The 27308-nt window shown below is 41.7% G+C and overlaps 1 protein-coding gene across 8 annotated transcripts in view; it reads right to left on the reverse strand.

Moving 5' to 3' along the window:
• The window catches only part of MBD5 (methyl-CpG binding domain protein 5), a 123370-nt gene that overhangs the window by 34458 nt on the left and 61604 nt on the right, over positions 1–27308 (reverse strand). For 2 of the 8 annotated variants that reach the window (XM_068195122.1, XM_068195124.1), the window contains exons 3-6: positions 21778–21914; positions 15573–15764; positions 12056–12113; positions 1761–2445 (exon numbers count right to left, since the gene is read on the reverse strand). In XM_068195122.1, coding sequence (XP_068051223.1) covers positions 1761–1873 — 113 coding nt within the window. In that variant the 5' untranslated portion in view covers positions 1874–2445; positions 12056–12113; positions 15573–15764; positions 21778–21914. Of the gene's footprint in view, positions 1–1760; positions 2446–3574; positions 3733–12055; positions 12114–15572; positions 15768–21777; positions 21915–27308 lie in introns of those variants that run through there. The other 6 variants (XM_068195126.1, XM_068195125.1, XM_068195123.1 and 3 more) reach the window with 6 other exon arrangements.

Consider the following 27308-nt stretch of genomic DNA (forward strand, 5'->3'; position numbering starts at 1 on the left):
ACGCTGTGCATGCTGGCAGGGCAGTGAGGAGGTTGTGGAGACTCAATCCTGGAGGATTCAGCTGCCCTCAGAGCCCTGTGGGTGCTCCATGTCAGGCAGGAGATTGGATGATTGGACTTCCACCCTTCCAACCAAAACGTCCTGCTCTGGGCCTCGCACCACAGGAGTGTGAGATACTTTCATTCATCAGAACCACTCAGAGAAGGGGACCAGAAAATTCACCAAGGAATAAAAAAATACATTGGAAAACTTGGGAAGAGGGCAGGAATAACATCAGCTTCCCCAAAGCTGTTGTGTAAAACTTTTCAGGGTTGTGGAAATGAAGTTCAAAAGCTGAGTGGGATCATCAGGTACATAAAACTATGAGAAAAATCACCAAAGAATAAAAAAATACATTGGAAAACCTGAGAAGAGGGCAGGAATAACATCAGCTTCCCCAAAGCTGTTGTGTAAAACTTGTCAGGGCTGTGGAAATGAAATTCAAAACCTGAGTGGGATCATCAGGTACATAAAACTATGAGAAGAATCACCAAATAATAAAAAAATACATTGGAAAACTTGGGAAGAGGGCAGGAATAACATGAGCTTCCCCAAAGCTGTTGTGTAAAACTTTTCAGGGTTGTGGAAATGAAGTTCAAAAGCTGAGTGGGATCATCAGGAAAATAATGCTTTGATGTTTTTGTGTACCTGATGTCTGGATATAGAGGTTGTTGGGAAAAAAAACCCTAATCCACAACTTTTCCTTTCCCATTGACCTGTAAATGAGGCAGAGGCCCAGGGAATTAGAGCTGTGATGAGAAATACAAGGGCAGGGTGGTTTCTCTGTGCCATGGGTGTCACTGACACGGACTGGGTTTGATTCTGCTGATGGAGAACACAAACAAGAAACGCCTCTGATCCTTCATGGTAGTTTAGTGTGGAACTGGAGTGTGCTCTGGCTTGTTAAAGATTTTTTGTATTGGTAATGCACAAAATGTTGGGAGAAGTGGTAATTTTAATCGCAGAACAGTAGAAGAAATTTAAGGAAATAACTGAGTGATAATCACAAATTTGTGTGATGCAAACCCAATGTCCCCACATTTTATAAAGCTAACTTTGATATGTTTTCCAATAACATTTAATTTAGGCTCTCTGTGTCTGAACACATTTATTTCATAGCAATTTCAATGCATTTCATTGTGACCATTCCAGGGGGAAGCAAAAAAAAAAAAAATCCAATAAGCTAAGAAAATAAACAAATAAAGTTTTGGATTTAGGGTTATGTTCTTGGGTTTTTTTCCCACATGAGAAATGTGAGGCATCCATAAAAGCTGGAGAACATCAGGGATAGTGAACACAGAACCTTCATGGGCATAAAAATGGGTTTGGAGCTATTGAGTAAAACCGACTTGGAAAAGAACCACAAAATCCCAGAATGGTTTGGGATGGAAGGGATCTAAAGCTCATCCAGTTCCAAGCCCTGCCCAGGGACACCTCCCACTGTCCCAGGCAGCCCCATCCAGCCTGGCCTGGGACACTTCCAGAGATCCAGGGGCAGCCACAGCTGCTCTAGGAATTGCACCCCAGCCCCTCCCCACCCTCCCAGCCAGGAATTCCTTCCCAATACCCCACCTAAATCTCCCCTCCTTCAGCTTCCCAGACGATCTTGAGGAACAACTCCTTGAAGGTTTTGAGCAGAAGGAAGGAGCCGAGTCAGGAATGTCCAGCACATTCTGGCCAAACTCCACCAAACGCCAGCCCAGCCCCTGAGGTGACCTTACCTGATGTAGAGAACTCCACTTTGGTCCACCCTCCGCTGCCAACCAACGGGAACTTGCACTGCTGGTGGCCCTCCATCCGTGTCCCCTCCGTCACACTCCTTCCCACCATTCATTTTCCTGTTTCTGGTTATGAGTCTTCAGAGATATCAACAGTAAGGTGATATCCTTTTACTACATGTCATCCTGGCCTCCCAAAGCAGGCCCTGCAGCACAGCTTTCCCCAAATCCTACAAAGTGCATCGGGAGGCTCCAGCTCAGTTTGAAACCAAGTCCTTAAAAGTGGCCATTTTGGTTAATGAGTCACTTTCCCATTATAATCCACATTAAATATGCAATGTTTAACTCCTTATATATTCATAAGGATGAACTATATAGATAAAAATTAGTGCTTCCAACTTGGGAAAATCATAATTCACCAATCCTTTGTTACCTGTCAGAAAGGAGAATGGGGAAAAGGAGAATTTCTAGTTCAACAGCATGATGGCTCCAAGCTTGATGACTGTCTAAGATAACTTGTGTTTTGTGAAAGCTCCTCTCATTTTTATAAACATGAGTCAGATCCAATACCTCCAGGTATTACACCCTTTATATGCCACATTCTTTTTGTTTTCTTTTTATCTTCTGGTCATGATCCAAGTTGGCTTCCTGAGGTTCTTTGCTGACTCCTTGGCTCCAGTCAAACAGCCTGAAAGACAGAGACGTGGGAAACGCGTGAGCCATCCTCTCCAGCCTCTCAGCCCAGGGCAGTAACTCAGGGAGGTATTTACAGCTGCAGCCATTTCCAGAGCTTCAAGTCAAAGTTTTAAATGTCAATGGAACCATCAAAATAAAGCTCAGAGCAAAGAGAATCCTGCCAGCATTTTCTATTTATACGTGGATGTAATTGAGCTACATCTTAGAAGCTACAAGAGTGCAAGTGCTGTTAAATAGTTGATGTGGAGTTTGGGTGAATTAAGGGATGCATCTTTTCACTGAATATTTTCACATATGCTTCTGTTCAAAACTATCAGCAGATGACTAAATTAATGCCCTTTAAAAATTGTTTAGAAAATTGAATAAATTTCATGTGAAGGAAGCTGCTTCTAGGCTTTGGTAATATCCATAAAAATGCAAACCTCCTGCATTTCGATTGAATTTAAATAATCATCCCACCAAAAAATTGGGTAATAAAAAGGGAAAAGCCAGCAGCAGTGACTGATCTCTGAATACCTTTGAAACAATCTGAATATCCTCAGGAATAATTCCCCTCAGAGATTTTCTCTCACAACAGAGGTTGAGTCATTCCCCCCAAAATAGTTTTTTCAAGCTGACCAGGTGAGACTTAACACTCGAGACTGGACATTTTATTAAGGTGAGACAAACGTGGAATATGGGATTTAAATAGTAAATACACCAGAAAAAAGCAACAATCCTAAATTCAAATACAGGATGGCACGGATGACTGCTGTAGCAACATCATTAGAGATTTTATCTGGAATCAGGTGTCAATCCTGCCTTATTCCCAACACTAACATTATGCCAACATGTTAAAACATAATCAATGTTATAGACCTGACTGATTTTAATAAGAAAAGGTTTTTTTTTTTAAAGCCAGAAATGGAACATAAAGACATTTCTGCAATAACACCACATTACATCTATATTTAACAGTAATAACAGCTCCTTCCTTCAAGACCACTAAAGGAAGACTACAGAGGCATAAATATAGTCCTGGAAAATATTCCCTTAAGTACCCTCATGCAGAACATTCCCTTTAGAAGTGCTGCTTAGAAATGTAAAGTTCCAAATGCTCCAAAAATAAAAAAACCCCTCACCAGGGTATTTCCAAGAAGGCTGTGGATTAAAGGAGCTGGTTGGACAGACCCCCTCGACTGAGGGGCTGGAACCTAAAGAACAGGGAAGGGGCCAAAGGTTGGAATCTTGCATGTTGCAGTAAGGTAGAAAAATCATAAAAAAAGGCTCTATAAAATCAAACCTGTTACATCAGCAGCTGGCCTGTCATTGCTTCTAAGGAAAGCCAGCGTTTGCAGGCTCCCAGGTGAAAGCAACCCTGGCGTGAGCAGGTTGTTAACATAACAATCTATTGCTGGGTGAAAATCAACTTACACCTGTACAAAGTGGTTTTGCTTATTGCTGGGTGAGAAACAACGCACACCTGTACAAACTGCTTTTACACCCTTAGACAGAACCACGAAAACTCTCTCTCACAAACAACTTTTCCTGCATCAGGAGTTTGAGTGACCAGTCAGCACAGAATAAAAACTTGTTACTGACCAATAAAGGACCTGGCAAGAAAGCTGCTGACCAACTGGAGCCACACACGAGGTCTGTAACACTGTCTAAAAAGGAGTTCTGTGAATGAAGAAGGGGCTTTTTCCACCATGAAGGAAATGGAGTCCGTGGGGTTCACTCCCAGCTTGGAGGCTTTTCCCAGCCTTAATGAGTGTGTGATTTGAGCTTTTCTGCAGGATGGAGGCTGCTGGAATGGGCTAGCACTGCTCTACAGGGACCTGGTTCCACTCTCCCAAGCATCCCAAGGGATGCAATCCTTGGCCAGCCCAAGGTGGGGAAGGGACAAGGGCCTGGTGAGCTCCTGCCCTGCCAAGGTCACCCAGGGTGTCCCATGGACACCTCGTCATGTCTCCTATCAAGAAAATCCACCCTTTAATCTCTCAGGCTGCAACACAGAAATAGGATTTGGAGAGCTCTTGGCAACAGTTCAGGGCTCACTCAGGTTTTCAGTTCAGAAATTTGGGGGTTTGAGTTGTTTTATCCCGATTAAGGAGGGGGCAGTTGAGGTTTCATCAAAAGCAGGCCAGAGTTTCCCTTACTGCTGAAAGCTGCAGTGGCATTTTTACTGTAGGTCCCATGGAAGGCTAAAACAGGTTAAAAAATGCCCCTGTTATTCTGGATTAATTGAGAATTAACCTTCTGTAATGCAATAAAATCAGAAAATGTATCAAATACTGGGGGCCCCCGGGGCAAGGGAAGTTGCTCATGTCTCAGCCCAGCCCTGCTGTGGCTCATGTTGCTGTTTAGGGCCATCATGAGCAAATAATACCCAGCAATTGCTGATTTTTGCAAGAGACACCGCAAAGTAACTTTTTATTTCTACAGGTTCTGCAGGGTCCTGCCTCAGCTCCCATCCCACCTGCACCACAGGATTCTCACCATCTAATCAGACAAACTTTGGACTGCACCTGGGGAGAAACAGGACTGAAAAAAGCTTTAAAAATCACTGAACTGTTTAATCAGTGGAAAGTATTTAAATATTTTTAGGAAAAAGAGCAGGTTTAGGTGGGATACTGGGGAGGAGTTGTTCCCTGGGAGGGTGGGCAGGCCCTGGCAGAGGTGCCCAGAGGAGCTGGGGCTGTCCCTGGATCCCTGGAAGTGTCCCAGGCCAGGTTGGATGGGGCTTTGGAGCAGCCTGGGATGGTGGAAGGTGAGGATTAGAGAATCTTGAAGGTCCCTTCCATCCCAAACCACGCTGGAATTCCATGGTTCTAAATTCCATTCTCCCCCAGGTACAAAAACACTTCGACCTCCACACTCCCCTAAGCAGGAGCAGCGACCAGAGCTTTTCCCAGCTCCCAAATTTGACCTTTCTGTGCAATTTTCTGTGCTGGAAGGACACCCTGAGGTGCCTGGGTGAGGTGAGACGCAGGAAACTGGGCTGAGGCTGCCTGGGAGCTTCCAATTCACACATAATCCGTGTTTTATAGGAAACGCTCATGGAAGCGAGACGTTTTTCCCCAAAATTCCAGCACAGTTCCATGTGGATTTCCACGTGGAACACATTTTCCCACACACATAATCCGTGTTTTATAGGAAACGCTCATGGAAGTGAGATGTTTTTCCCAAAATTCCAGCACAGTTCCATGTGGATTTCCACAAAGTAAAGCCCACCCCACATAATCCATGTTTTATAGGAAATGCTCATGGAAGTGAGATGTTTTTCCCAAAATTCCAGCACAGTTCCATGTGGATTTCCACAAAGTAAAGCCCCCCGCCACCTAATCCATGTTTTATAGGAAATGCTCATGGAAGTGAGACGTTTTTCCCAAAATTCCAGCACAGTTCCATGTGGATTTCCACAAAGTAAAGCCCCCCGCCACCTAACCCATGTTTTATAGGAAATGCTCATGGAAGTGAGATGTTTTTCCCAAAATTCCAGCACAGTTCCATGTGGATTTCCACAAAGTAAAGCCCCCCGCCACCTAATCCATGTTTTATAGGAAATGCTCATGGAAGTGAGATGTTTTCCCCAAAATTCCAGCACAGTTCCATGTGGATTTCCACGTGGAACACATTTTCCCACACACATAATCCATGTTTTATAGGAAATGCTCATGGAAGTGAGATGTTTTCCCCAAAATTCCAGCACAGTTCCATGTGGATTTCCACAAAGTAAAGCCCCCCGCCACCTAATCCATGTTTTATAGGAAATGCTCATGGAAGTGAGATGTTTTTCCCAAAATTCCAGCACAGTTCCATGTGGATTTCCACAAAGTAAAGCCCCCCGCCACCTAATCCATGTTTTATAGGAAATGCTCATGGAAGTGAGACGTTTTTCCCAAAATTCCAGCACAGTTCCATGTGGATTTCCACAAAGTAAAGCCCCCCGCCACCTAACCCATGTTTTATAGGAAATGCTCATGGAAGTGAGACGTTTTTCCCAAAATTCCAGCACAGTTCCATGTGGATTTCCACAAAGTAAAGCCCCCCGCCACCTAACCCATGTTTTATAGGAAATGCTCATGGAAGTGAGATGTTTTTCCCAAAATTCCAGCACAGTTCCATGTGGATTTCCACAAAGTAAAGCCCCCCGCCACCTAATCCATGTTTTATAGGAAATGCTCATGGAAGTGAGACGTTTTTCCCAAAATTCCAGCACAGTTCCATGTGGATTTCCACGTGGAACACATTTTCCCACACACATAATCCATGTTTTATAGGAAATGCTCATGGAAGTGAGATGATTTCCCTTAAATTCCAGCACAGTTCCATGTGGATTTCCACATGGATTGTGTTCTAGGCACAAATGGCACAGGTAAGGGGTGCCCCCATCCATATTTTCCATGCTGAAATTCCATCATAAGCCACACGCGGGAAGTTCCTGGGTGTTCTTTGATTTAATTCATTTAATAACATCACACAACTCAAAGTTCTACTGGAGCAGAGATTTACAACCACAGGACAAGAGGGAACGGCCTCAGGCTGGCCCAGGGGAGCTCAGGGTGGGCAGCAGCAGGAATTTCCCCATGGAAAGGGGGCTCAGGCCTTGGAACTGCCCAGGGAGGTTTGGGGTGCCCACCCCTGGAGGTGTCCCAGGAATTCTGGAGGTGGCACTCAGGGCTCTGGGTGGGGACAGGGTGGGCATCGGGCACAGCTGGGACTTTGGGACCTTGGAGCTCTTTTCCAGCCTCATTTCTGGGATCCTGAGCACCAGAGTCCCCAAGGCTTTTCCCAGAAGGGAATGTCCATCCAATCCCACCCCAGCAGCAGAGGCGTCCCTGCCCCAGCCCCTTCTGGCAGGGAACATTTTGTGTTCCCCCACAGCTCCAAACTCCTCACACCAAATACAGAAAAGGAGCCCTGAAAGTCCTTAAAGTCCCATTTTTGCATTCTGGGGGAAAAATTCTTCCTGACGAGGGTGCTCAGGCCTTGGAACTGCCCAGGGAGGTTTGGGGTGCCCATCCCTGGAAGTGTCCCAGGAATTCTGGAGGTGGCACTCAGGGCTCTGGGCTGGGGACAGGGTGGGCATTGGGCACAGCTGGCACTCCATGGTGCTGGAGGACTTTTCCAGCCTCAGGGATCCTGGGATTCCGTGACTGCAGAGCCCCCCGCTCCTGATGCACCACTCACCCCTTCCCCATCCCAGCACTCTCCAAAGTATTTTGGACTGGGATGCAAAGAAGTTGGATTTTGGACCAAACCCAAAGGATCCTGGACACTGGAACGAATCCAAAGGGCTGATTGCCATCAGCCATGGAATAAATCCCTCTCCTCAGTCATCTCCTGGCAGCTCCAGACAAGGCCTGTTATCTCACCACAACTCCCCACATCCAACCCAGTGACTGCTTTCTGCCCTGTGCCAGCACATCATGTTTAGATTTGTCTTGCAGTCCAGTTTCATTAGGATAGCCTTTAGAAGACTTCACTGGAGAACTATGCAAAACTACACAGAATTCCTTCCCCCTTTAGCCCCTTCATCCCCATCCCCACATGGAAAATTTCTCCTTCATTTTCATCTGCTGCAAGTGTGGTTTCAATTTTTAATGGGACTCTCTCCCTGTTTTTGAAATGTTGGATTTCAGGCAGTCTCTTTGCACACTCAGCTGTTAATATTTACTTTAACAGTTTTTGAGTCAAGTAGGGAAAAACAGAAGACTCGACAGGATGTAAAAAGAAATTTAAATTAGATATTAATTGTCTGGATTCCAATCTGTTACATATGATATCAATATTATTTATTTTATCAGTAAGTGGATGTTGAGCCAATTAAGACAAATTTCAACAGGTTGATATTGCAAATCATGGAATGGTTTGGGTTGGAAAGACCTTAAAGCCCATTTTGTTCCACCCCCAAGGACAGCTTCCACTATCCCAGGTTGCTCCAACCCTCTGAGCAATAATTTTTTTCCTATTGAAATATAATCTAAATCTCTCCCTTGTCCTCCAAATACTTTTGGTGCTCCATTACTTTTTTCTTACGTGAACTTTGAAGTGCCCAACAATGGCATGGATCACAAAGGGGCTCCACAATCCCTGCCTGGCTCTCTGAGGCACAAACCCCAATTCCCACCTGTGCAATGGCCACATTTTGGATATAAAGCTTTGCAGACATTTAGAAAAAAACACCAAACACTGCTCAGAGACACAAATTACAATCTCATTTGCGAGATTTTCCTTTCTAGCACTGAAAAACCTCCAAAATGAGAAATGCTCTCAAATCACAGTCCTGGGGTTTCAGAACTAATAAGGAGTTTTAGCTTCTTAAAAAGCATCACTTTCAAAGCGCTCAGTGAAAAGGAGTTTTTATTTAGTTACCACTTGCACATTATTAATCTGTTTAAGTCTATCAAAGCAATTAGCCAGGATTCTCCTGTATCACCTAATTAGACACCAATGTTGCATCATTTTTTGGGAATGCTTTCCCAGTTTGAAAAGCAGCATTCTCCTGACTAATTAGATCAGTGGTGAATACTTTATGAGGGCCTATTTTTAGGCCAGTGATTCAACAAACTAAAGTGCCTGAAGTAGGAAGGAAACCTTGAATCCTTCAGGATTCTTTTCCTTGGGGTGGTGTCCAGGGCCATGGCACAGCTCTACACATGATTTACTCATGGTTTACTCATGATAAAAGCGATATACTCGTGCTATATCTCAAAAACACATCTCACTTGTAAATACAGAGCACTCAGAGTATTTTGCCACAACCAGAGAATTGCTCTGCACTGAATGACTTCATTAAATTGAGCATTTTTAATTGCCCCACTGCCAGCTCACTTCACACCAGTCCAAGCAGCTCTGACATTGAGTTATTTCTAACTTTTAAAGCAGTTTTTTATCTATAACAAGGTTTATAATCTCCTTTTTTATACCAGTCCTGATGCTGTGGAGTTTTTTAGGATTGGAATTTAACCACTCAATAAAGTAATTCCCTGGAGGTGCCCAAGGACCACCTGGACGTGGCACTCAGTGCTCTGGGCTGGTGACAAGGTGGGACTGGCCACAGGTTGGACTCAGTTTTGGAGGCCTTTTCCAACCTGGATGATTCCCTGGCAGCCATCTGGATGAATTAATAAATAACAAAATCCATAAATATCCATAAATAACAAAAAAATCCACGAGGATTCCAGGCCCCTGGAATTCTCCAGACCCAGAAGCCCCCTGGATGCTCCCCAGCTCCCAGCCTGTCCTCCCAGCACGTGGATGGGAAATTTATTTTCCCGAGCCTCCAAAGCAGCCACTTCAGCCCTACACTAATAAAACAACATGAAAATTGTTTTCATGGAGAAAAAAGTGATTTATGTGCATGGAATCCAGCTGATCTTTAGGAGCACGTCACATAAATCCCTTTCCTTGGAGCATTTTGGATCAGGGTGCTGTTAAGTGATCAGATATAAATCTGATATCAGCAATCAGATATCAGTAATGAGACAGAAATCTGATATCAGTAATCAGATAGAAATCTGATACCTTCCCACCAGGGAAAAATCACAATATCCTCAATTTTGGGGATTTAATTGTGCCTGTAAAGTCATCCAAGGCAATGGACAACTGGGCTGAGCTGGGAAGGAGCAGGATTCCTTTATGGACAGCACCAATCCCTAAAATCTTTTCCCTAAAATCTTCTTTTAACCCATTTTTCTGTGCAATTCCCAAAGTTGGGAGCAACTGAGGCTGTCGCTTCCAATGAAAGAATGGATAAAGTCCATCCTCCCAAGATACAGAAAAGCTTTGCACAAAAAAAAGCCCAAAGCAAAAGGGGAAAAAATAAAAGGATTTTGTTTCTAATGCTCATCCCTGGCTGTTCACTATGAATTGATTAATATTATTTATCATTTAATAACATATTTATGAAGTCCACCCCATGGAAGGACACCCAGGATGCTCTTCCAGGCTTTCCACCACGTGGATTTTCTTCTTTTCACGAGGAACAGGTCTGTGCATGTGAGCCAGACCTACTTTGTGTCAGCATGATGGCAGCACTCAGATTTTGTCAAAATTAAGGTTAATATTTGGTGTACATCAGAAATCAGAGATGAATGATGTCACTGTCATCCAAACCTTTCCTAGGGAATATCACTAAATGGAATATTCCTGAGCAGTATGTTAATGAGAATGGAGAAACTTCACATCCACTTTATTTTAGGGGAGTTTGGATGAAGAAATGAGGGATTTTCTTTCAATTCTCATGGTTCAGCCTTCCAAAAAGCTGATATTATTCAGCATAGTTCTGCAATGCTTTTATAATGAAGATTATATGAATTTCAGGAATCTTTGATAGAGAATGTTCAGAAAATATCTAATAAACAGCTGAAGAAATTGAGGAGGAAATAACTATTTGTAAGTGTTTGGCTCTGCTGTACATTATTGACTTTAGAGGTTACCAGGGAAATGGAAATTTGGGAAAATAAAGTTTCAATTTAAGAGGAAAAAAATATATTTGAACAGAACTCTTTCAAAAAATGACCATGGAAATTCAATTAGATTTTAGCCAAACAACTGAAAGACAGGGAAAAAAAAAAAAAATCAAGATTCCCAGAAATCTGGGGAAAGGCTCCGAGCGCTGCAATAACAATTTTTGAATAGCCCCAGATCTCCATTAATTTTGAGACCAAAAATGAAGCAATAAATGGCAAAAATGAAACCCAGCCTCTCAATGCAGAGGTCTCAATAAACAATACCAACCTCCTTTGTATCACACACCTGAAGTTGAGGATGGAGCAATATTTCAATAATTTGAATTATTCAGCCCGAGTTCCTGTGCAGGAGAATGTCAGAACTGTAGCAAGATTGCAAATTAAAGCCATAAATTATGCTTTTGTGCCAAAGTAGTAATCATGTGACTGTACTATTTTTAGACCCTTGGAATTTTTTCTCCAAGTGCCCCTTTTTCAATTGTTTATTGAATTACGTAGCTCTGCTCAGCAATTTCCCTGATGAAAATACACTTAAGGTATTAAAAAATATATGGGAACAATAAAAATCAGCTCTTCAGACACCTCAGTGCAAACCCTCCTGCCTTATCTGGCATAAATGGAATAATATTGGAGAGGCTGGGCTGCCTCTGGACCCTGAAAATCTGATTAATCTCTCCATTAGCAGATAATTACTTACTAATTGAATGTAGAAGTATTTGGAGAATTTGGCCCCACTGTTTTATTTGAGAGAGTTTTCTCTGTTTTCTAAAAAAAAAAATGCAGAAGTTCAAGGATATTTTTTTTAAAAAGTGATTTTAATTCTTTTAAATGCCAAATGTTTCCTTCTTGCTGTAGCAGAGATTTATTAGTTATGAGTTTAATCATTTTTAAATCAATCCCAATGAAGATTTGTATACATGACCTTTCCTTCTCCAGCCCCTTTTTTCTACTCACACTGCTCTGAGTCAGCTCTTTCCCGAGTTCCCTCTTTGATGGAAAAATATTCTTGCTCACCCTGCCATCAAAACATCACCTTTGTTTTGGTATTTAAAACCTTTGAAACCAGTAAGGCCCACAGAAAGGAATTTTGAATGTATTAATTAGGAGCAGGACAGGGGATTGAAATGAAAATGAAAAAATCCTGACCTTTTTCCTCATTAAGCATTAGATTGAAGGTGGGACTGTTCATCTTGTTCGCTCCAAGCTGGAAAATAATCAGTTAAAACAAAAAATAAGCAATAGTGAGCAACACACCCCACTAAGGACATTAAGATTCCAATATTAAATGACTCTTAATTATTTTTTCATATTTATAAACACTTAGAAAAGTTTCTTAGGATAAATGATGGAATAACTATTTCCACTTCTTGTTTTGTACACATTTCATTTCTATCAAACATCACAGCATGGAAAAAAGGATCCAGTATTTAAAAAACTGCCAACGGATGATTTCTTTTTACAAAATCAGCCTTTACTCCATTTAATCTGACTTCTGGCAACCCAAATGATCAAAATTTTTGCCTGTACACACCCCCTACACTAGTTTTAAATAAAATTTTGTGCTTCAGGAGTGTCTGGCTGCCCCAACCCCTTCACTCAGATTTACTTTTCAGCAAGCCAAGGTATTTTTAGCCCACTAAAGGGAGCAAAGTGCCTCCAAGTTGGCGTCTGTGTATTTGGGATGAATTCTTACATCACAATGATCAGAGCTGCTCACACCATCACCTTCATTAGGATCAATTTCCTTGGCCAATGAAGTGTGAGGAGGGGAGCCTGGCTCCTGGGAAATGAACCAGTTGATTTTTGGATAAAATCCGCTTCAGAGCAGGGCTGGTGAAACGTTCCTTGGAGGGGATTTGCCATCCAAACACGACAAATCTATTTTTAATGCTCAGCAAGGTGGTACCTGCTGGTGATGCTCAGCTCTGCCCTGCCAGGTATCCCTGGCTTTGCTCTGAAAAATCTGATTTTCCTGCATGAGGAATACCCCCAAAGCAGACAGAAGAAGTTTGGTTCTCTTCAGAAGGAGCTAAACAAAAGGGTGAATCACAGTCAAGAATAAGAGAATTCCAAGAGCTCATCAAAGCAGGGGAAAAAAAATGAGAGTAAAGCACCCAGAAATTAAAACCATGTGGCCTTTAAGGATGCAGCACATCCAAGAGTTGAGAACAAAGCTCCAAAAAAGATAAGAGCCTGGAAAATGCACTGCTTCATCCCAGCTGAAGGACAATATATATCCCAACTCACAACTCACACAGTTCTTTATTCTCTGAAAGTGCCCCAAAACACAGCCCTGGAATTGCCTAATGCAGATGTTGAGGATGTTCTGCTCCAAAAAGTGAATTACTGGGGGAAATGTGGGCAAAGAACCCCTCAGGCAGCTCTTCATCACAACATATTTAACTTTTGTGCTGCAGGTATTTATTTCTCATGTTCCTCTGCAGCAGCTCCTGGACTCCAACTTCCAAAGGCTGCTGAACCCGAATTTCCCTCTGCTTGAAATAAGACTTTTCAAAGCATTTTATTTAAGAAAACAAAGGTCCTTTGGCTCATTTTTTACTGCACACCTGCAAGTGAAAGGTGCTGCCATGGATGGAAAAGGTTTGCATGGAAATGGGTTATTATGGGTTGGACTCGATGATCTTAAAGGTCTCTTCCAACCTAGAAAATTCTGTGAAATTCTGTGAAATGAGACACATTTAATCCCAAAATTAAGGAGACAGAATGAAACTGAGGATGTGAATGAAGAGGGAGAGCAAAATGCTCAGCCCATGGCCAGTGGGGAAGGTCAAAATTACTGAAATTTTCACTGGAAGCTCCGTCTTTGAGCATTTTTTAAAGTTTCCTGACAGTGATAGGTAAAATATCCCAGTTTTCCATCCATATTTGCAGTCAGAGGTAAAACAAACAAACAAACAAAAAAAAACCAAAAAAAAAACAACCCGTGGCCTGTTTTCTCTTTCCATCTCTCCTAAATTACACTTGGTGCAACCTGAACTTGCTTTTTAGTTTTTGGGGTTTTTTTAATCTACAGAGCAACCCCCACCACTGCTTTGATAAAACCTTCTTATCTCTTTTTTCTGCCCATCCTACAGTGTTCCCTTTTTTCCTACAATAAACAACCCCAACCCTTTCAGCTGCTCTTTAAGAGCCCTGATTTCTAAATCTGGCACGGGCTGCTTGCTCTGCTTTGCATTCCTCTGGCTAATACCAACTTAAATGAAATTTATTTCTTAAAATTCAATAAATAAACATCAAAATTTATTTTAAAATAAATAAAGAATAAATATTTAAATATTTTAAATATTATTTTTTATAATATTATTTTTTAAAATTATATGGGTAGGTCCAGTATTGCAAAACTGCAATACTGCCTTTGGTCTCACAAAGAGCAAACACACACCAAGAAAATCTGGGATATTTTTAAGGAATAAAGAGATTCCAATGGAAGGAGAATCCCAGAATGGTTGGAGGGACCTTCAAGCTCATCCAGGTGTCCCACGGGCAGGGACACCTTCCACTACCCCAGCTTCCTCCATCCTGGCCTTGGACACTTGCAGGGATGAGGAATCCACAACTTCTTTGGGAATCCTCTGCCAGGGCCTCACCACCCTCACAGGGAAGAAGAGATTTACATAAAATTCCACCACGGAATTTTGGGAGCTCTTGTGCCAGCTCTCCCTAATCAGGGACAGCTCTCAAAAAAAAAAGATTCCAAATGAGTTGTGACCATCAATGATTCCGTGGGAATGCTGCACACACCAGTTCAGAGGGGATCAGACAGAATTCCCCATTTCCTCTGAAGAAAAAAGTCCTGGTAAGAATGAGAATGGGTTTAAAAACCTTATTTTGATCCAACAAATATTGTACAGTGACTCACTAAGATGCCCAACACTATTGTAGATGTAACTTTATTTAAAAATAAAACCACACACATTCCTTCAACTGGGCCACTTCAGATTAGGGATCTCTTCAGCCTTTTCTGGAGGGATTTAAAAAAGCTTTGGAGAAATCTTAAAGCTATGGAATTAGCCTGGTATTTATAGCTCCGTTTCCAAGCGTGTTCTCTGAGCTTCCTAGGACGTTCCTTTTCCCCATCTGCTGGTTGTTGACATGGTGTAACCTTGTATTTTGATTAGGGAAAATCTAGAAGAATAAGAGCATTTGATTTGATATTGTGCTGGAGAGGTCTCCACCAAAGCTCCACTTTGCTCCTCCAACACCATCCAGGGCAGGAATGGTGCTGCAGATTTTCCAACAGAGAGCCGGAGTTCTATTGTTTGATTATGTCAAAATATATTACTCCCAATTATGACTAATGCTCCCTCTGAATCACAGCAGCACAAAATGGTGGTTTTTTCCCATTACAACGCTCTGCCTCACAAGCTGGCTGGATAATCTCCTAAACTGAGGTCAGGAAAGTTTTTTTTTTCTTTGTTCTCTTATCAAAAATTCCACGTTTGGGTGCACTGTCTACCTTCCACCAAAGCATGAACTGCTGAACTGTTTACTTTTCTACTCCAGCACCATAAAATGCTGAAGACGCCTGATCTTCTGTTTGTTTTTTTTAATGTTGCCTCAAATACGTTGTCTTAAAACTTGGCCGCTGGAGCATAGAACTACCAAAAACCCCAAAATTCCAAAGTTTCCTTAGAACACTCACCTACATTGCTTCTCATGGTCTTGCTTCAAGTTATCTTGGGGATCTTTTAGGCTTTTTAGAATTGCTGCTGCACTTTGAGCTTTGCTCTAGACAGTCTCCTGTGGTGCTCTCGATGATGGGCTATGTCCATTGGGGCCGGCTCCTTGCCTCCCTCCACCCCTCATGTGAGGAACTCCTGCACCCCACTTACATCTGCTGAGATAATCACAGGATTTCAATTAAAACTAGGAGCCAAAGGTTTTAATTCCTCTTTTCTTGATTGCTTTGTAAGCCTATACACAACTGCTTTGCAGTACAAACAAAGTAAGATTTATTTCTAAGGAATGGCTTTGACTGGAACTGAAGATGCCTTTGGAGTAGTACTGAGCCACACAAAAACCTCCAGCTAAAGACAAAAATCTGGGTTTTGGAGCTGTGGTGCTGCAAAAGGCCTTGGTGAGGTAGAAGGCTGTCTTGGGCTGGGGTGTGTGTTCTATCCCCACCTGTCAGAGGTGGGGCAGTTCTCTGCTGTTCATGGGGCAGTTTTTTCTTTGTCTCTCCCACAACCCATCCTCCCTCCAGGAGATCTCTTCTGTTCATGGCCATTCATTATTAATTATCTTCTGTCCATGGCCAGTGAGTGTCCCTGCATGGCTGAGAAAATGCCATCATCCCATGGGGAGATGCTCCACCCAGGGGGAGGAGCCAAACATTCCTACCTGGATACAATCTGAGAATTGGAGCAACAGAACAGCCTTCTCCCCTGCATTCCCAGAGGAGCAGCTTTCTTCCCCACTGCATTCCCAGAGGAGCAGCTTTCTTCTCCCCTGCATTCCCAGAGGAGCAACTTTCTTCCCCACTGCATTCCCAGAGGAGCAGCTTTCTTCTCCACTGCATTCCCAGAGGAGCAGCTTTCTGCCCCACTGCATTCCCAGAGGAGCAGCTTTCTGCCCCACTGCATTCCCAGAGGAGCAGCTTTCTTCCCCACTGCATTCCCAGAGGAGCAGCTTTCTTCCCCCCTGCATTCCCAGAGGAGCAGCTTTCTTCACTCACTGCATTCCCAGAGGAGCAGCTTTCTTCCCCACTGCATTCCCAGAGGAGCAGCTTTCTTCCCCACTGTATTCCCAGAGGAGCAGCTTTCTTCCCCACTGCATTCCCAGAGGAGCAGCTTTCTTCCCCACTGCATTCCCAGAGGAAGCCCAGGCCCATCTCCAGCAGCCCTGGAGCTTCAGAGGAAAACTCCAGCCTTGTGCAGGATCCCTGCTCCAGCAGAAGCACAGCTGGCACTGCAGGAGGGCTGAGCCACCATGGGATGGGACTGCTGCCACCACCCTGACCCACAGGCTGCCAGGGCCTGCTCTCACTCTACCAGGGGTTTGTTTTCTTTTTTGTACTGTTGCATTTGTATTTTTATTTTCCTAATAAAGAACTGTTATTCCTATTCCCGTATATTTGCATGAGAGCCCCTTAATTTCAAAATTCTAATAATTTGTAGGGAGGGGATTTACATTTCCCATTTCAAGGAAGGCTCCTGCCTTCCTTAGCAGACACCTGGCTTTTCAAACCAAGACAAAGGTTCCACCACCAGAAGGAAAGGAGCTTCCTCTAAAGGCCTTGAGAACTCAACAGCAAGGCATCATAAGAATTCATTTAAATGAATAATCTGATTTTGAACTGATCAAAATTAAATAGGAACAACAAACTAATGATAAAATTATCTGTACTGAGCATATGGAAATGGACTCACACCGCGACTACAGAATTTGGGGGCTTTTTAAATTCCATGCACATCCCTAACAATAAACTACCCAAAAAGTTGCAGGAATCCACTGATGAGCTATAAATGATGAGCTATAAATGAGTCTTGGCTCAGGTACAGGACATTGGTGAAGCCCCAGCTGAAACAGAAGCTGTTGGACCACAGAATCCCAGAATGGTTTGGTTTATGTACATAGTTCTATCTGTTCTAGAGACCCAGGCAAAGTCCTGCTACGTTCTTGTTAAGTCCGGAACTAAGTTACTCAACTTTAAACTAAGCTTAAGGGCCTTTACTAGCCAACACAGCTTCTTAAGGCACTTAAAATGTATTTCTACTCACTTCAACCTACAACTTCCACTTGCAGTTACTTAAGCCTACACTTCTACTTCATATCTGTGTGGCTTAATAAATCTTAATTTCTCTAAAGGCTTTAACTGAACCCCTGGATTCATCTCTCTGAGGAGCTCATAGAGGCTCACATTCCAACAGTTTGGGATGGAAGGGACATTAAAGACCAGCTGATCCCAGCTCCTGCCATGGGCAGGGACACCTTCTCCTAGTCCAGCTTGCTCCAAGCCCCATCCAAGCTGGCCTTGGCTCATGAATCCCTATAGGAATATGGGGAATGGCTCATGATTCCCTATAGGAATATAGAGAATGGCTCCTGGTTCCCTATATGAATATAGAGAATGGCTCCTGGTTCCCTATATGAATATAGGGGATGGCTCATGATTCCCTACAGGAATATAGGGGATGGCTCCTGATTCCCTACAGGAATATAGGGAATGGCTCCTGGTTCTCTATAGGAATATAGGGAATGGCTCCTGGTTCCCTACAGGAATATAGGGAATGGCTCCTGGTTCCCTACAGGAACATAGGGAATGGCTCCTGGTTCCCTACAGGAACATAGGGAATGGCTCCTGATTCCCTACAGGAATATAGGGAATGGCTCCTGATTCCCTATAGGAATATAGGGAATGGCTCCTGATTCCCTATAGGAATATAGGGAATGGCTCCTGATTCACTCTAGGAATATAGGGAATGGCTCCTGATTCCCTACAGGAATATAGGGGATGGCTCCTGATTCCCTAACACCTGCCTGCTCCTGAGCCCTTTCCATCCTCCCTGTGCTGCTCCAGAGGCTTGGTCCCCCCAGCACTGATTCCCCACTGGAATCCCTCTGACCCCCAGAGCAGCCTGCCCAGGACTGGAGTCGATTAAAGGGATTCTTGGAGGTGAAATGGATTGGAGCTCATTAGGTCAAAGGCACATCCTAAAGGGTTAATGGGGCCTTTAAACCCTCAGATCCCAGAGCCTGAGGACTCTGGCTCAGGCACAGTTGGGCATCAAATTCACAAGAATTGGGCATTTCACATTTTCCCCAAAAAAATCTTCATTAAACCCAAATGCAACATCAATGATTTTTGAATCCTTCAGCAAATGGGAAGAATGAGTTCTGATTTTCAGATCACCCCTTTGGAATCTCTTTTAAAGCCATTTATCATCACAGTGAAGGTCTGGCTTGTTGTTAAAACCTTCTCCTGTCACAGAAAACCCTGATAGAAAATGGGAATGAAAAATTTCAGATAAGCCAGGCAAACAGGGTGTAACACCACCCTGTGATAACAGAAGTCACAAAGTGCACTGGCTGTGAAACCAAATACAGCATTTCCCATGATTATTTAAATATCTCAGAGAGGTTTAGAAGCAAAACCTGCACTTCGGCTTCACTGATTCCATCAGTATCCCCAGTTTAACTGAGTTTTCAATTGATCTTCCCAATTTAAGCGCAAAATTAGGGCCCAGCATTTTGTAAAAATGGGCATTAATGACTCTTGGTTGTCTCAAAATGCATTTGCCAACCTGGCAGAGCCTTTCAGGAACAGGTTTTTTTTCACATGCAAACTACTTAAAATAAAAATGATTAACTCTGTAAAGTTCTTCCCCAACCAATATGACTTCATAAATGACACCCTATAAATTATGAATACATAGTTAGATTTTCTTAAGCACTGGGGCACTAGAAAATGCCAATGTTTAGGCTCTATAGAGGGTTTACCTGTTTTTAATACCCTGTATTAACAAGGGACATTCAGTCCATAGATATTATTGAATATACTGATATTACTGAATGGAAGGATTTCAAAACACGACCATTTTATGCAGGTTATTAATATAATTATAATTTATCTTCACAGTAACAAAAACAGATAGAAAGATGGTATAACCTACCATTAAAGAATTTGCATAAAAATGCATTTTAGATCATAATTCCACTATGGATGTAACATTCTTTATATAAAATCATACATTAATGTTTAAGCACATTGAAAGGTATTGATCACAGACATTTTTATGCGGAATTCCCCATGAGCATAGAATGCTAATCACAGCAACCACTGTAAAACTCTAATTTACTGGAAACAATTCCAAGAGATGGATGAAAGAGCCCAGGAATAAAACCTAAAGTCATAGCAAGGCTTAAAAAATCTGGGTCACATGGCCAGTGCTAAGGACTTGAGGAGCAGCAGGGAAAGGAGCCTCGAGAAATCAACAGCAAGGCATCATAAGAATTCATTTAAATGAATAATCTGATTTTGAATTGATCAAAATTCAATAGCAACAATAAATTCATGATAAAATTATCTGTACTGAGCGTATGGAAATGGACTCACAGACAGTGACTACAGAATTTGGGGTTTTTTTTTGATTCCATGCACATCCCTAACAATAAACTTCCCAAAAAGTTACAGGAATCCAGTGGTGACTTTATTTCTGAGGGAGACACATCTGTTTTTTCAGAGCCTTTTGCTGTCTCCTTCCTTTGTGAGCTTCCTATTTACATAACAAATCTGTGCTAACAGATTAAAAAAATCCTGTCCCCATCTAATCTCTCCAGATGCAAACAATATTCTTGCAACTACAGTATTTGGAGGATCTAAAATTAAAGATACTTTTTATGAGCAAACATGAAAAATGCCAAAAACTGTTATTCCCCTAAGAGCAACAAACTGAACTTTTTAATTGTGTGCTGTCACAAATGAGTAAAAAAGAGGGTGGCAGTCAGCCAGTTTTCTTTTTACTTTAGCTAGATTTTAAATGCATTTCTTCTAAATCAAACAACTTGATTATTAGCTGTTTCTCAGGTTATTTTTCTTATTTACTCTGTGGCATAACTGAAAACCTCTCCTCCAAACCCGTTAATTCCAAATTAGAGACATCAGCTCCATGCTGGAAAATAAGAGCAGCAGCTTTTGTTTGGGAGCATCCAGTCCTGATTTTCTTTACAGTATTTGTTATTTTGTTAAGGGGAAAAGTCATACAAAATTATATTTATTAATTTTTATATATTTATTAATCTTTATATCTCTATATATTAAAATTTTGTATATTTATTAATCTCTTTCATTTCAGAGAAATCAGAGAATCCCAGACTGGTTTGGGTGGGAAGGTGTGGGAATCAGAAAAACAGAAACTCCCACAGACACTGAAGAGTTTGATCTACAACCTTAGAAGAAGCTTGCATTGATGTAAAAATACAATACACAGACATCAAGCAGGAAAATCATAAACTTATGTTTCTATAGTTGTAAGAAAAAATATACCTTAATTAAGTGAGAGACTATTGATAAGATGGTGAAGGGTTTATCATGTAGGGGTGTGGCTGTATGGACACTTACAGTAACTGTAATTACAATTAAGTAAGCTAAGAGTTTAGAAGTTGTAATTGAAGTATATATGTGTACAAAATTAACAAAAACCCATTGAGTAAAAACATCCACAATGCAGTAAAAATAAGTATAAGTAGTAAGTTAAAGAACCAAAATACACCTTGTAAGGACTGTTCATTAAACTAGAAAGTTATAACTTACTTTGTAACTTTAAATTACCTTAAACTATAACCAAGTACTTACTCCTCTAAAATCCCACAGCCTCCAATACAACAATAACAGGGAGGCACCTTAAATCCCATCCATCCCCCCCTGCCATGGGGACACCTCCCACTGGTCCAGGCTGCTCCATGCCCTGTCCAACCCAGCCTTGGACATTACCAAAGTCAAAAAAAAAAAAAATCCATTGATTAAAAATATCCACAATGCAGTAAAAATAGGTAACAGCAATATGTTAAAAATAAGTACAAGTTAAAAAAGCAAAATACACCTTGTAAGAACTGTTCATTAAAGTAGAAAGTTATGTATTACCTTGTAATATAAAAGCTTGTAACTACTTTTAACTATAAACAAGTACTTACTCCTCTAAAATCCCCTAAAATCCCACAACCTCCAAGACTACAACAGGAATAGGGAGGGACCTTAAATCCCATCCATCCCCCCTGCCATGGGGACACCTCCCACTGGTCCAGGCTGCTCCAAGCCCTGTCCAACCCAGCCCTGGACATTCCAGGGAATGGGAATCCTCAGCTTCCCTGGGCTGTCAGAAAGAGAGGCAAAGAGAGGATTCACCTACCTGAAAGCAGGAAGACTGGTGGGTGTAATCCTTTAGGATTTGGTGGTTCTGGGAGCTTTTGGGAAGAATTAGAGAAGTGCTGTTTCTTCAAGTCTTTGTGGTTTTTGCCCGTTTTGTTGCTATAAAGCCTCTTCTTCCTGCAATAAAAGACATGCTGTACTAAAGGGAGATTTGCAGAAAGGGAAATTATTCCTCAATTCCCTCTGGAAGGATGTCTGACTTCACTGCCCATGCACACAGGACCAGGAGAGTTCCCCACAGTCCAGGTAGGGTCCAGGTCTGGCCATATCCTCCCCTGCTTTACACTTGTAGATAATTTAGTGCTGTAAAAACAGAGCCCACACAGCTGGAGAATGGAGAAAAGCACTTCAAAACGAGATATTCTTGAGAGGATCCACCACAAAATTTCAGAGAACTAAAATAGCAAAAAGACGCCCAGTTTTGTTTATTTATATACACATCTCTTTTTATATACACTCACACACATGGACATTTCTAAAAATTAATATAAAAACCCCCAAAGTAGTTTAGAACCCTTGAAAGTAGGTTATAGACACGTAGACTTTTTTTCCCAAATGCTTTGTAGATTTTCCCCCTAAACTAAGCAGAATTCTGTGACTTGAACAGGTGATGGCAAATCATGACCTCGGCCTAAGCACGGCCTTGTATTTAATTTTATTCCTAAAAGCAGCATAAAAAAGTGGGTGAAAATACACATGATACGTCCATGACTATGTTTGGAGTAACCACAGGGCTCGCAGGATTTTCAAGTTTCCCTAATTCAGACTCAAGCCAGGTCTGGCCTAAACCAGGGCTCTGCTGTCTGCTTAGCAGAAAACTGAAAACTCTGATTTTTTTCCTTACTCCTCCATTTTCCTGGAGTTGCAGGGAACTCCTGAGGAGGGAATTCCTGAGGTGTAGTCCCTCACTCTGTCAGAGGGCACAACTCATCCCTCTGCTCCCTCCTGGATCAGGCCAGGATTTGTGTATTTCTGCTGGATTAGTCTTAACCCAGATCCTCCCCTAATCCCCGTGGCTGCGGGAATGCTTGGGCTGGACCAGCAAGGGGTGGCACACGGACAGCAATGAGAAACTCCAAGTGGAAAGAGCAGCAGGCACCTGGAGAAATCCAGGAGGCTTGCTCTTTTTCTTTCTGAGGCCTGCAGAGCTGAAGATCTCGTCTGTGTTCATGGGAGCATCTCTGGGTAGTTGTGGTTTAAATAAAAATAATGTCTATCTATCTACAGCTTCCTAATTCTAAATTTTAACTGTTACAATGCCAAAGAGCAAGGGAAATGCCTAAAAAAATCTGAATACCTGACTGTTGTTGGCAACAACAATCTTGCTTCCGTACTGATGAGAATTCCCATTTATTATCTGAATATTTGCATCTCTGGGTAGTTGTGGTTTAAATAAAGATAATGTCTATCTATCTACAGCTTCTTAATTCTAAATTTTAACTGCTACAATGCCAAAGAGCAAGGGAAATGTCTAAAAAAATCGGAATACCTGACTGTTGTTGGCAACAACAATCTTGCTTCTGTACTGATGAGAATTCCCATCTATTATCTGAATATTTGCATCTCTGGGTAGTTGTGGTTTAAATAAAGATAATGTTTACCTATTTACAGCTTCCTAATTCTAAATTTTAACTGTTAAAATGCCAAACAGCAAGGGAAATGCCTAAAAAAATCTGAATACCTGACTGTTGTTGGCAACAACAATCTTGCTTCTGTACTGATGAGAATTCCCATCTATTATCTGAATATTTGCTTGACACGGTGTCTGGAGAAAATGAAGTTAAAGCAGAACAGATGGCAGAAGGAAAAGAAGAAGCAGCTATCCCACCTTCCAAGGCTACCTTTGCAGGAACATATGGCCTTTTCCTGGGCTTGTGTACGACAACAAGTTGGCCAGATGAACAGAACTTCAAAAACGAGCTGTAACTGCCTAACAACACCATGGACCACGTGAAAACCAGGAAAGCTCAAAGAAATACCAAAAACCAGGCAGGTCTTCCTGAGAAGTGAATTCAGAAATCAGCTGGAAGGCCAACAAACTATCACATTTCTTTAAATTTCGTGATACATGGTTATAAATATAACACGCTGCTATATTTCCTTTAGGTATGTGATATATAGATAAGGCTCACGTACTGACATGTTTACTTTCCAAATGTGATATATAGATATAAGTAACATTTTTCAAAGGTTTGGCAACGCTGTCCTTTGAGTGGATGTTGCTTTGAGCACACAAGATGTAAGAAGGGATATTATCTTTTTTTTGTGTCTCCACTTACGGGAAGAAGTTTCAATTTGCATGAGGAAAAAAATCAGACATCAGTTTAGTCAATATTTCAATCCTATAAATCCTGAGTAGCTGATATCTCTCCCTGCAGTTTGGACATTCTCCACATCTGGATGAAGTTCATACTCAAGATTTAGACTCATAAAGTCTGGAGAATAAAGGTCTCTCCAACAATCACCCGTCCCAGTTTGATTTTCTCATAACATCTCATAATTAAGTTTGATGAATAATTTACAAATTATTTACATTCATCTGTAACACAGCACTTTGAAAACTTGATTTGTTTCCCTCAGCCCCTTTGCATACCTGGTATACAAGCATTGCTGTTTTCTGGCTCACAATGGAAATGTAATCAACTTTTCTCCTTCACTGATCTTTAATTTAATATAGAGATAACTGAGAAACTGATGAGAGCTGAGAAGATAAACAAAGAATTTGAGGTCCGTATAATGCCAATTTGTCTTTTCTCCTATTTCTCCTATGTTGCTAAAAGTACAAAAGAATGAGTTAGTAAAAATTCAGTGGTTACTACTCCATACTTACAAAGAATTGATGTTTTTAATCCCACAACCCCAGAAAGTTTGGGTTGGAAGGGACCTGAAATCCCATCCCCTTCCATGGCCAGGGCCACCTGCCAAGGGCCAGGATGCTCAGGTTCTCTCTTTAGGTGTCTCTACCTTAGCCTTATCATACAAAATGCAAATATCCCCCCAAAAGTGAAGACATTTGGTAAAAGAACCCAAACAGGAGAGAGAACAATTGTCCCATTTGTCTCCCACCCCAGTGTCCACTCTTTCCTCCTGCCCCTCCAGCTGCTCCTGTGCTTCCACACTGCTGGTGACACCTTGAGCAGGCTGCCCCAGAGCAGAGTCACAGAATAAAGCAGGGATCCATGAAAAGGATCTCCTCCATGGATCCACCCTGGGCAGCACCAGAGCCCAGCCAGGGCTGCACCCAAGATGAACCCAAATGGTCCCAAAATGCACGAGCGCTCCCGGGGGCTCTCACTGGGATCAGCTCTGCTCCATTGGCACATTGCAGTTCATTGTCCAGTCCCAGCTTTAGGTGATCGAGTCCCATCCTGCTTGTTTTTCTCTCTCCAGCCCACGGTGTTTGTGCTCCTGGGCTGGGATTGGGATCATTTGTCCTTGGTGCCCAGCTGGAGAAGGAATTGTTTTGTCTCCCTGCTCTGTGCAGAGAGCTCAGCAACACTGGATGTGAAGCTCAGAGCTGCACACTAAAGCAGCTCAGAGCCTGAAAAACAGAAAAACCAAAACCTGAGGCATCACTGGAACACTTCCTACACAGGAAAAGTTAACTCAACCCACCAGAATATCTTAATTTCTATCTCCTAACTCAGATTATTTCATATAAATGTATTTGTGTTGACCCCAAGATCAGAACTTTTTCCATTTCTCCACAAGGTACACAACTCCACAATACCTGGATAAACACACCCACAGCATGAGGAGAAGAAAGGACACCTGGACTTCCAGAGAAATCTCTCCTTCCAATTCCCCAAACTCATTAGGAGAGAAGAAATTTCATGCAGCAAGCACACCAACAGTTTATATTTTTTCCTCATGACACTTTATCATCACATAATAAAGTGTCTTCTTTTAGACATGACATTATGCCATTGTTTAAAATTAAATCCTCCCCAAAGAAAATAACATAAACTTCTCTAAACTGTGTTACTTTTTACTTCAAAATTCTTGGCACAAATCTCCATAACTGGCAAATCTTGATTATTTTAAATTCTCTTGCAGGGCAGAGGCTGCCACCCAGACTCTGCTCTGGATTCAGGCTCCAACTGAAATTATCCTGAAACTGGAAAGGCTGAGGAAATTCAGAATGAATTTCCACAGAGAAGAATTCCATCCCAGTTCCATCCCTGCCTGCTCTGGCATTGTCACTCCTCTTCCTCCAAGTAGTTCTCCCAAAGTGATGCTGCTAATTAATTAGCACAACTAATAGTCCAATGCACTGCTAAAAGTATCAGGAAGGTATTTGAAGAATCCCCAGGCACAGGGCTCCTAAAGCAGAATTCAGTCTCTGGAATTGGGATTCTATTCTCGCTGAGGTTAATGGATGGTTCCCCAGGGAGTTCAGTATAATTCACACTGGATCACTCTGAGTCTATAGTTACAGAAAAATGCCCCACTATTTCAATCTGTTTGATCATTTCAAAAATACCCATCTTATTTACTCAGAAATAGAGCTCAAAATTCTATAAAAATCTGGCCCAGGTTGGAATGAGTTATCAGAAGGCTTTGAGAGATTTTATAAAGTCTGGTTTTAAGGTATGTGACTAAATAATCAAATATTCCTCTGATTTGTAGAAATATGTATCACAACAGCACTAAGGCCAAAAAGAAATATTAAATATTATTAATGACAAATGGACCAAATGTCACTGGGGAAAAGCACAGTAAAAATAAGGGTTTAAAGGTGTCAAGGTGTTTGACAGCAAATCAACAACAGGAATAACTGAATTCCAGATTTTTCAAGTTAAATTGAAGGATTTTCATATCAGCAGAACACACAGAGGAAAAGGATCCGAGAACATGACTTTCAGTAGCAGTCAACAGACAACAAGGTTAAACCTAAATTTGCTTTTTTATTTCACGATTTTATATGAAAATTTAATTTCCATTAATGATTTCTCTATGACCAAAAAACCCCTTTTAAGCTAAAGGAATTTCTAATATACAAGAAATTGAACAATTTTAATTGCTTTTCTTAAGTTAGCTCAAGAATTAAATAAAATTAATTTAATAATTAAAATAATTAAAGTAATATTATTTAATTATTAAAATATAAGTCCAGTCGCATTACAGCCTTGCAATTTTGTACAGCCCTAAGAACAGCAAACTGCAAAATGTCAATTTAATGACTGAATTCTTCCTCCTTCACAGAAACCACAATTGAAGTGTCCCAGTTCCTTCATTCTCAGCCTGTTTTTTACAATTTCTGGCTTCAGGCGCAATAAAAAATGAAGTTTCTGACCCCTGAAGCTTTTGTTTCCTCTCCTGCACCTGCAAACTCCCCTAATTCAAAGGCCTGGCAGGAAGGAGTTAAGGGGATCTTCCAGATGAGAGACTCCATCTCCCAGGGAGAGTCTGAGACAGGGAGAAAAACTTGAAATTCCTCCAGAAGTGATGCTTAGTTTTTTGGGGTTTCTTTTTGGTTTTTTTTTTTTTTCTGTTTTTTTTTTTTTTTTT

This window comes from Anomalospiza imberbis, chromosome 7 (assembly GCF_031753505.1).
Source record: "Anomalospiza imberbis isolate Cuckoo-Finch-1a 21T00152 chromosome 7, ASM3175350v1, whole genome shotgun sequence".
NCBI classification, from domain to species: Eukaryota; Metazoa; Chordata; class Aves; order Passeriformes; family Viduidae; genus Anomalospiza; species Anomalospiza imberbis.